At 56.1% G+C, this 9493-nt stretch overlaps 1 protein-coding gene and 1 long non-coding RNA gene across 2 annotated transcripts; both read right to left on the bottom strand.

Moving 5' to 3' along the window:
• Positions 1 to 1679: 1679 nt before the first annotated feature.
• LOC135972443 (RING finger protein 112-like) lies at positions 1680 to 5769 on the bottom strand. The gene is made up of 4 exons (XM_065550570.1): positions 5711 to 5769; positions 5502 to 5552; positions 2548 to 2604; positions 1680 to 2218 (listed from the first exon to the last, which is right to left on the bottom strand). The coding sequence occupies exons 1-4, from the start codon at positions 5762 to 5764 to the stop codon at positions 2075 to 2077; spliced, it is 306 nt and encodes a 101-aa protein (XP_065406642.1). The 5' UTR covers positions 5765 to 5769; the 3' UTR covers positions 1680 to 2074.
• A 265-nt stretch (positions 5770 to 6034) lies between these two features.
• On the bottom strand, positions 6035 to 7825 carry LOC135972444 (uncharacterized). The gene is made up of 3 exons (XR_010588909.1): positions 7651 to 7825; positions 6710 to 6926; positions 6035 to 6167 (listed from the first exon to the last, which is right to left on the bottom strand). It is a non-coding gene; the product is annotated as an uncharacterized LOC135972444 (long non-coding RNA).
• Positions 7826 to 9493: the final 1668 nt, after the last annotated feature.

A 9493-nucleotide genomic window follows, 5' to 3' on the forward strand; every position in this document is an offset into this window, starting at 1 on the left:
TGTTGGAGGTAGCTGGTGGTGATAAGAACCCAGATGTTGGGGAAAGTGGGTTGGAGGTGACAGGGGGGCACAAAGAAAAGAGTTTTGGGACAAGGGCTGGGGAGGGTGGGCACGGTAGTGCTCCGCTTGCATGGCTACGAGCGCCTGGAATGAGTCAACTTAGCGCTCCGTGATGCTTATCAGCTGATCTGTGCTTTGCAGCCAGAGCTCTGCATTCTGCTGGCGGATCCTCCTTTCACTCTCCCTCCACTCCTGCGCTTTTAGATTCTCGTTAAGTGACTGCTGCATTACTTCATGCAGCATGTCTTTGTTTCTACGGGGCCTCTTCCTGATTCTTTGCAGTCTTTCGGCTGAGATCTCAAGGTTGCATCTGTAAAGGCAAAATGCAACACTTAACAGAGGCAGCATTGTTCACACCAGACAGAGCAATGATTCCCCCCTACTTAAGGAGGGCAAGCAAAGTCTATACAATAGCATAATTTGCCTGTCCCAAAGCAAGCGCACATAACCCATGGGAGCCCCAAAATGGTGAGTAAGCACAGGGTCAAGGGGACCTGATTTGTTTCATGGCTGTACTGTCCTCTGGGTTTCTGTGCCTTGGGGAGAGCCAACAGCTGCAAGGGGCCCCTATACTGAACATTGTCCCCACATTTTCCACAGGAGTTCGTCCTGGAAGATATCTCGCTGCTGAGGGTGACCTGGGAAGCAGGGCCGGCCTTAGCAAGAGCAGGGCCTGATTCCTGGGGGCGGGGCTTGCCGGTGGCAAGCCCCGCCCCCAGGAATCGGGCCCCGCTCAGTCTGGGGTCGCGGGGTTTGGGGCCAGGCCGGAGTCGCTCGGCCCAGGGCCGAGCCGGTGCGCCAGGACCCAAGCCAGAGCCGCTGGGGCCCGAGGGGCTCAAGCCGGGGCTGCTCGGGCCACCGCCCCAGGGCCCGAGCCGGGCCGGGGGTGCTCGGCCGGGGCTGGAGCCGTGGGGCCCGAGCCGGGGCCGGGGTGCTCGGCCGGCACCGCTCGGCTGGGGCCGGGGCCGGCGCCCCGGGGCCTGAGCCAGAGCTGCCGGGGCCGGGGCCTGAGCCAGAGCTGCCAGAGCCTGAGCCAGAGGTGTTCGGGCCGGGACCGGGCCGGCGCCCCGGGGCCCGAGCCGGGGCCGCGGGTGCTCGGCCGGGGCCGGAGCCGTGGGGCCGTGCTGGGGGTGCTCGGCCGGAACTGGGGCCGCTGTCCTGGGGCCCGTGCCGGGCTGGAGCCAGAGCCACCGGGGCCGCTCGGCCAGGGCCGAACTGGGCCGCGCCGCGCCTCCCAGGAGCCCTCCTCGCGCCCCCCCATTACCTGTTGCTGCCGCCGCCTGCCCCTTTTCAGACTTCCCGCGAACATCTGATTCGCGGGAAGCAGGGGAGGGGGAGGAACAGGGGGCGGAGCATTCAGGGGAGGGGAGGAGGGGGAAGTGAGCTGGGGGCGGAGTGGACAGCTGCGGGGCCCTCTTAGGCGCGGGGCCCAATTCAGCCGAATCGGCTGAATCGGCTTACAGCCGGCCCTGTCCACTGGGTGGTGCCAGGGGACCCATGAAGACCCAAAAGGGGGACACCAGCAGCGTTCCCCTAGCAGACCAGGACCCCAGCAGTGACCCCCCCCATGTCCCTCTCCCCTCCCACACAGATGCTGTGACCCAGCAAGTGCCCCTGTGCAGTGGGCAGTAGAGTCAATTCTAAGTCAAGGGGGGTGAGCTGGGCACTGGGATTTTGGGGTGGGGGAAGTGCAAGAGGGGAAGAAAGGGGCAGCAGAGGAGAGAGGGTGGGGATGGGGGCAGGGAAGAGGGTGGGGGCAGTGCAGGAGGGGGTGGGGACTGGGGGAGCAGAGCAGGGGGTGAGAGGGGAGAAGATGAGGGTCTCTTACCATCTGGCGTCCCTGCCCTGCTCCTGGTGAACTGAGTGCCAGGGTGGGGCAATAGATAGCACTGGGTGCCGCTCGCCCTCAGGGCTTCCAACACCAGGGGCTGCTCAGCAGAGACTTCCAGGTCCTGCGGGAGTCAAAGCAACATTTGTGGCCGTCAGCAGGGAATCAGACCCGCTGTGGAAACGTTCAGCTCCGCCCCAAAGTTTGCTGTTTCCATGAACACACGTGGTATCTGATCATTACCTGTGTGATTTCGCCAAGATACTCCTGCCCCGCGTCCGCGCCGTAGGCTCCAGAGAGCTGCCAATCTCGCACCAACAGGTCCAGGCGCTGCAACAGAGAGCACAGGGGAAGGGTCACACTGGGGCTGGGGGCACAGAGAGGAGACCAGAGCTGGAGGCTGTTGTCCAACCCAGCCACGGACACTGAGACCCTGGGCATGACGTGGGCGTGGAGGGAGAACAATGGACTGGCTGTTTCTTTGGGGTTTGTCCAGCATCTGGCACAATGGGGTCTGGGTCTAGGACGGGGGCTCTGAGGTGCTCTGGCAATAGAGACAGTAAATAGGAATAGTAAGAATCAGGTGGGATAACAGGACTGGTGGGGGGTGGAACAAGCATTATATCCTCATATGGGGGTGATGGGAAACAAGGACCCACCTGGATTGGGGCCAGACTGCAGGTCCCTCCAACCTCCTTCGCAACCTGAATGAACATCTGAGATGCAGAAAGAAAGAGAGAGAGAGAGAGAGGGCAACATTTTTCCATCTTGAACAAACCATCCCCGCGCATGTGACCAATCAAGATTGGCAATGCAAAATAAATGAGTGAAATAAATGCCACTGAAACTAAAGGGATCCCAGACAACATTCAGTGGAAACTGATCATTGAAGAGAGAAAAATTGACAAAATGAAGAGAGAAAACATAATTTCAAACAACAATAACTCAACACCAGTAATCAAAGATACAAAAGCAATAACTGAATTCAGAAAACCCAATAGTTGGTTCTAGAAAAGCAGTCACAGAAGACACAGAAAGCCAAAAATCAAACTCATCAAGCCAACAATTGGAGACCAAAAAGAAATAATGAAAAGAAGAAAACTAGTCATTGGAATCAGAAAACCAATGATTGAAACCAGAAAAGCAGTGAAAGAAATCACACAATCACTTAACAAAATCAACACACTAATAATTAATGCCAGAAAACCAATGGTCAAAAATAGAAAACCAGCATTTATCAAAGTCAGAAAAACAGTAATCAAAGCAAGTTATCGGGAATTAACGTCTGAAAGCCAACAATAAAAAATAAGTATTTGAAATAAGAAAACCAGTAGTCAAAGAGTCAAAACCAGCAATGCAAGTCAGAAAACCAGATATCAAAGTCAAAATACTGTACCCCAAAGTGAAAGACAGAAAACCAGTAATCAATATCAGAAAAGCAATAACTGAATGCAGAAGTCCAATCATCAAAGCCAGAAAAGTAGTAATGAAAATCAGAAAACCAATATCCAAAACAGAAAACCAATCATTGAAGTATGAAAACCAGATCATAAGGTTTTCAAACAAGGTCACAAAACCAAGTCAAAGTTAGAAAATGAATAGTCAAAGACAGAAACCAATAGTATAAAGAAGCAATAAGTGAACAGCAGAAATGAAAAAAAAGTTTAAAGACTCCAAATATATAAAGAAAAATTAAAAGCCGGTAATCAGTAGAGAGACACTAATAAATGAAGCTCTGTAAACAAACACTGAAATCTTGTAACCAATAAACAAAAAGCAGAAAACCAATAATGAACTGCTCCCCTCAAACCAGTGAGATCAAAATCTGACAATCAAAGAATGAAACCCAATAAATGAAATGGGAGTGGTGATAACTAAAGCCACAAAACTGACAAGCATGGACCAAAACACAATGAACGAGAACTGAAAACCAAAGGCTGAAAATCATAGATCGAAACCTGAGAAACAATGAGTGGAACCCAAAAACGTGCAGAGAGAAACCCAAGAAATGCTAACATTTGGCTGTTCTTTGAAAGTGGAAATTGGCATGAAACCATTCTGATTTTGTCAGCTTTCCATTTTTCAACAAAATTTTTATTTTCCATCTCCCCACATGGTCACTATGAAATCAACTGACAACTAATGGTGGGTACGAAATAACAAACAGCTAATAGCCAGTAGTGACTCACAAATAATCAATAACTGGCAGCTATTAATGACTATAAAATAACGAATTATACAAGTTAGTTAATTGGCTAAGTGAAGTAAAAGGCCTAAAAGACAACCGGATGACATTTCTCTTTGTCTGTCTGTATCGTGATCACTTTTTGAGACCACATCTGATCAATTCCCTAATTTCCGGGGACACGCTGGGCAACAGTTGAAAGAAGGCTACTGACTTGGGGGCGGGGGAAATTGGAAAACGGGAAAGCCCAATTTCCATTTGGATCTGGTGAGTAGCATCAGCAGCCAATGAGCCAATCACTCTGGGGAAGGAAGGTAGCAGGGACTTCTGGGTGCTGAGCAGGGAGAATGGGGAGCACATAGACCCCTGGCACGGGGGGAGGGGGAATGAAGCACACACAGAGGTGGGGCTGGGAGATGGGACATAGGTTTAGGGTTAGGGCTGGTTGGGAAGATTCCAATGGAACATTTTTCCCATCACAAACCCTTAACTAACGCAGAGCGATGCAGGGTGCCCAGGGCTGGCTCCTGCCCATCCAGACTCAGTGTCTGGGTGCAGGGCATGTGCAGGTGGCTCCTGCCCCATATGGGGCACAGGCAGAGAGCAGGGCTGGGTGCCACAGGTATATTGGAGCGCCAGCCCAAGAAGGCCGAGGTACAATTGGGCGGGCATTTCCCTTAACTCTGCTGGCACTGGCTTGGCTGAGCACGACATTCTGGCAGGGCATGTTCTGTGAGAAATGCTGATTTCTGAGGGCACCTGTATCTGGGCTACCCCTTGCTCCATGGTGGCATGGTGCCAGGGCCACCGAGAGCGGGTTCGGGCCCCCCAGCAAGGGCGGACTGGCTAAAAAGGGCCGATGAGAGGCGGGGGAAGCTGGGCTCCAGACCCTGTTCTGGACCGCTGGGCCCCGGGCCCCCTTTCGGACCACCAGGTCCCGGTAATTTGTACTGGTTCCACCCCCTCGTCAGCCTTGGTTCCACCCACCTCAGCTCTGGGTCACCAAAGCTACCACAAGGCTACCTGACCCTCCCGGAGACCTGAGTCTGCAGGAGCATTTCAGATCACTTACAGGAGTGAACCGGGACACAAAAGTCTCTTCTCCACCAGCCCCCCAGCAGGTCCAGCACTCAGCAGTGAGAACCAGAGCTAATTGGTTAATGACAAATAGCCACCAGGTAATGATAAAGAACCAGAAATATGACAGTCGCTAATATTTCATTAATTACTGCTCACGTATTACTGTTCAGACTCATTGCTCGAATCCCAGCCTGGGGCAAGATCTCTGGGACTTTCTAAACATCAATAACAGCCTCTAGACTGCCCCTCTCCAATCCCTACATCACCCAGGGTCTTGGGTTCCCCCAGCAGAGAACTGGCTGGCAGGTCCGTGTCAGTAGAGCTGTGTGTATCCTCTGCCCCACCCACCTCCAAATAATCTGCCTCCGTCTGCTTAAACGTACTGGAAATGTTAAAGATCTGGAAAATAATAATAAGAAAAGGTGAGCCCCCCTGCCAACCCCACACCTCACCCCACCGCAGCACAGCCCCCCTGCTGGCCCCCTCACCCCGCTCCCCACAGCACGGCACCCCCTGCAGAGCCCTCAGCCCCGTCCCCCGCAGCACGGCTCCCCCACCCAGTAGGAGCTGAGCAATATGCCCAACACGGAGAGCTTGATGCTGGTCTCCATGCAGCGCTGCAGGTCCAGGGAGTCTGTAGGGAACTACAGGGCTGGGACCTTATCCCCATCTGCCCATTTCTTTCCCCCCTCCTCCAGTCCCTCCCGTCCCCCTGCCCCTGCACAGGACTTTACCCCCTCCAGACTCCCCCATTCTCCTCCCCCGCCACTACTCCAGCCCCTTGCTCCCCTTAGAATCTTCCCCCCACACCACTCTCTTTCCCCTCCCCTACTGCCCCATCCCCCATTCCCCTGCCTGCTTCCCTGCCCCACTCCCCCTCCTCCCCTGGGCTTGAACCCAGAGGGGCTGGTCCCACATCCACACGCCCCTCGTCACGGTCGCTGTCCCATTGCGACACTCAACCCCCCCCAGGGCCTCGTCCTCTCGGCCCATCCATGACGCATCCACAGCCTCCTGTAGGGGGTGACCAGGGCAAGGTCAGAAGGGAACGGGGATTGGGTCTGGCATTCTCAAGGGGCAGGGTGGTGGGACACTGGGGGAGGAGGTGGAATTCTAAGGGTCTGGGGGTGGGGTTACAGCTGGAGGATGGGACCAGTGGTACATGGGGAGGGGCCATGGCTGGAAGGTGGGGCCTGTGCTGCAGGGGGAGGGGCCATGACTGAAGGGTGGGGCCTGTGGTGCAGGGGGGGGCACGACCAGAGGGTGGGGCCTGTGGTGCAGGGGGAGGGGCCACAACCAGAGGGTGGGGCCTGTGGTGCACAGGGAGGGGCCATGGCTGCAGGGTGGGGCCTCAGTTGCTCTGCCCTGGGCCTGGACAGCGGGAGGGCCCTGCCTGGGGAGAAGGGACCTTTGCTGTCGGGGGCATGCCAGTCGTGGAGGGGGCCCTTGCCGAGGTGGGTGGGGTTTGTGTTGCAAGAGGCAGGGCCCTGGCTGGGGTGGGTGGGGTCTCTGGTTCAGGCGATGGGGCCATAGTTGGGGCTCCTGTCCCCACTCACCGGGCTCTGGAGCCGGCGCAGCAGGCAGTTCATCAGGAAGGATTTTCCCCGGCGCTGTTCCCCGATGATGAACACCAGGCAGACGGGGGGCGTCCCCCACCCCACCCTGCTCCAGGCAGAGGCTCCGGGCCTCCTCGTACAGGATCAGGCTGCCTTTGTCATCCAGACGAACCAGCTGCACCGGGCGCCCCGGCTCTGGCTGAGCCCCCGGCCCCTGCTGCAGGGACAGAGAAGGTCAGAGCTCGGACCCCATCCCAGAGCCAGCCAGTCCCTGCTTCTGGATGAGAGCCCTGTGCCCCATTCCCATCCCCTGAACCAACTAGTCCCTGCCCCTCAGATCAGATCCTCTGGAGCCATTTCCACCCCCCGTGAGCCATCCAGTTCCCTGCCCTCCAAATCAGAGGTTGCGCCCCCTAGAGAGGAAAGGCCCCGTGTCCCATTCCCCACCCCCTGATCCAGCCAGTCCCCGCCCTGCGCCCCTTTCCCCTGATTCAGCCTGTCTGGTCTCACCAGCTCCATCTCTTCCTGCAGGGGTTCTGTGATTTTCTTCACCAGGGCTCTCAGCCGCGTGTCTGGGGTCATCCTGTCCCTGGAGCAGGGAGTCCGGCACTCGGGCACTGGTAGCCCTGGGCCGAGACCCCGCGCCAGTGAGCCACGAGGCAGCCCTGGCAGAAGTTGTGGCTGCACTCAATGGAGACGGGGTCGTCCAAGACATCCAGGCAGATGGAGTAGGTGACGTCCTCCCGGAGTTGATCCATCTCTCTAGACCCGCTGAGTGGGGGGAACCTACTGGGTCAGGACCTGGCACCCGGAGCAGTAGAGCTCTGCTGGAGGACGGCTGATCTCTAGCCCAGGTGTGCCCCTTCCTGGCAGCAGGAGTCTGGGGAGGAGCGAGAGAACATGGGAATATTTCTGTGAACAAGCTGTGTGACTCAGTTTACCTGCCCACTTTGTGTCCCTGTCCACCGGGCAGCACCAGAGCGAGAAGACGGATTCCAAGAAGTCATGGCGGAGATTGGTAGATTCCCAGGCCAGGAGGGACCAAGGCTGAGCTCCTGGATAACAGGCCAGAGAACTGCCCCCAGTTAATTCCTGTTTGAACAAAAGCAGATCTCTTAGAAACACATCCCACCTCGAGGGAGAATCCACTGCACTCCTTGGTACATTGTTCCCATGGTTAATTCCCCTCCCTGGTAAACACGGATATCTTCTTTCCAGGCTGAATGTGTCCAGCTTCAACTTCCAGCCATGTGGTCACGTTAGAGCTTTCTCTGCTAGCCTGAAGAGCCCATTATGAAATATTTGATCCCCGTGTAGGTGCTTCTAGACTGGAGCAAGTCACCCTGGGAGGTGGGAGCTTCTCTTTGCAAAGCTAAATAGCTTGAGCTCCTGGGGTCTATCACTCCTTTTTTTTTTGTAATCCTTTAACCATTCGCTTGGCCCCCCTCTGCCCCCTCTCCAATATATTCACATCCTTCTTAGACTGCTCCGGAACTGGACACAGGACCCCAGCAGCGGTCGCACCAGCGCCAAATCCAGAGGTAAACTGACCTCTCTGCTCCTACGCGCGATTCCCCTGTTTGGGCATCCTTAGCGCCTTTGGCCACACTGTCGCACGGGGGCTCACGTCCAGCTGATTATCCCCCATGGCCCCCTGCACACTGTCAGCGTCTCTGCATCCCTGGAGAGACACCCACCACCCCACCCCTCCGCCAGGCTGGGAGCATGGCCGACGCTCTTTGGCCATATCACAGCACGTGTTGTTGGCTTGTGCCCAGCCTACCCTAGCGCTGGGGCTGTTGGTGACACTGGGCTATTCTCTGCTGCCTACGGCCTGGCAGACGCCATGTGCCAGGGGCTAATCACTGGCAGTGCCACGCCCGGCAGGGGCACAAGCCTCTGAGAGGAGTTTGATCTCAGTCCGACTCTGCCGAGGGCAGCTGGGGAGACACAGGGGCTCCTGGAGCCCGAGTCTGGGAGGCACCGAGCTCGGCCTTAGGAAAGGCCACGCTCAGGGCCTAACAAGGAAATAGCTTCCTTCCCATCATGCAGTGAGCTGGGTGCTGACTGGCCGAGCTTTCCTCCAGCTGGCGTGAGAGCAAATTCACCCTCTCACCCCCACAGAGCCCTGGACATTGGGTGGGGGAAACTGAGGCACAGAAAGGGGATAGAACATGCCCTGGCCCAACCCCACTCCCCTAACGCTGGGCTCTAGTCCTGGAGCACCAAAGTCTCCTCTTTTTCTGCTGGAGACTCCCCAGTTTCCCACCCTGGGATCCCTCCCAGCCACCGATGTGCCCCAAAGGGGACCGCCTCTATCTGTCCTACCATCAGTGATGTCTTCTGAGCAAGCACCAGGGCCGGCCCAATTCGTTTTTTCATCCTAAGTGGACACCCCTCCCCACCCCCATCAAGATAGAAAATGGGAATTTTGTTTCCCTCCCTCTTTGGACGAAATCTATCAGGATTTCATCCACCGAAAAGTTGCCAGATTCACAGGGCAGTTGGGGTTTTCCTGCAATCCCCAGCTGCTGGAGGCATGGGATTGCTGCGCTGTGATAAGGCAAAGCAGTGCGCATCACAGGCACAAACTAGCCCACGGAAAGAGCCAGCCCCCTAAAAAAGAGGGGTTCTATATATTTGCTTGCTGGTCTTTGGAGCCCCTTTTCCAGCTTCTCCCTCCGGTGGCAAGGGCTGGAAAAGCGGCTCCAAAGACCGGCAAGCAAATATATAGAACCCCTCGTTTTTGTGTGTGTGTGGGGGGGGGAGGGGTGAACATCTGAG

Source organism: Chrysemys picta, chromosome 6 (assembly GCF_011386835.1).
Source record: "Chrysemys picta bellii isolate R12L10 chromosome 6, ASM1138683v2, whole genome shotgun sequence".
NCBI classification, from domain to species: domain Eukaryota; kingdom Metazoa; phylum Chordata; order Testudines; family Emydidae; genus Chrysemys; species Chrysemys picta.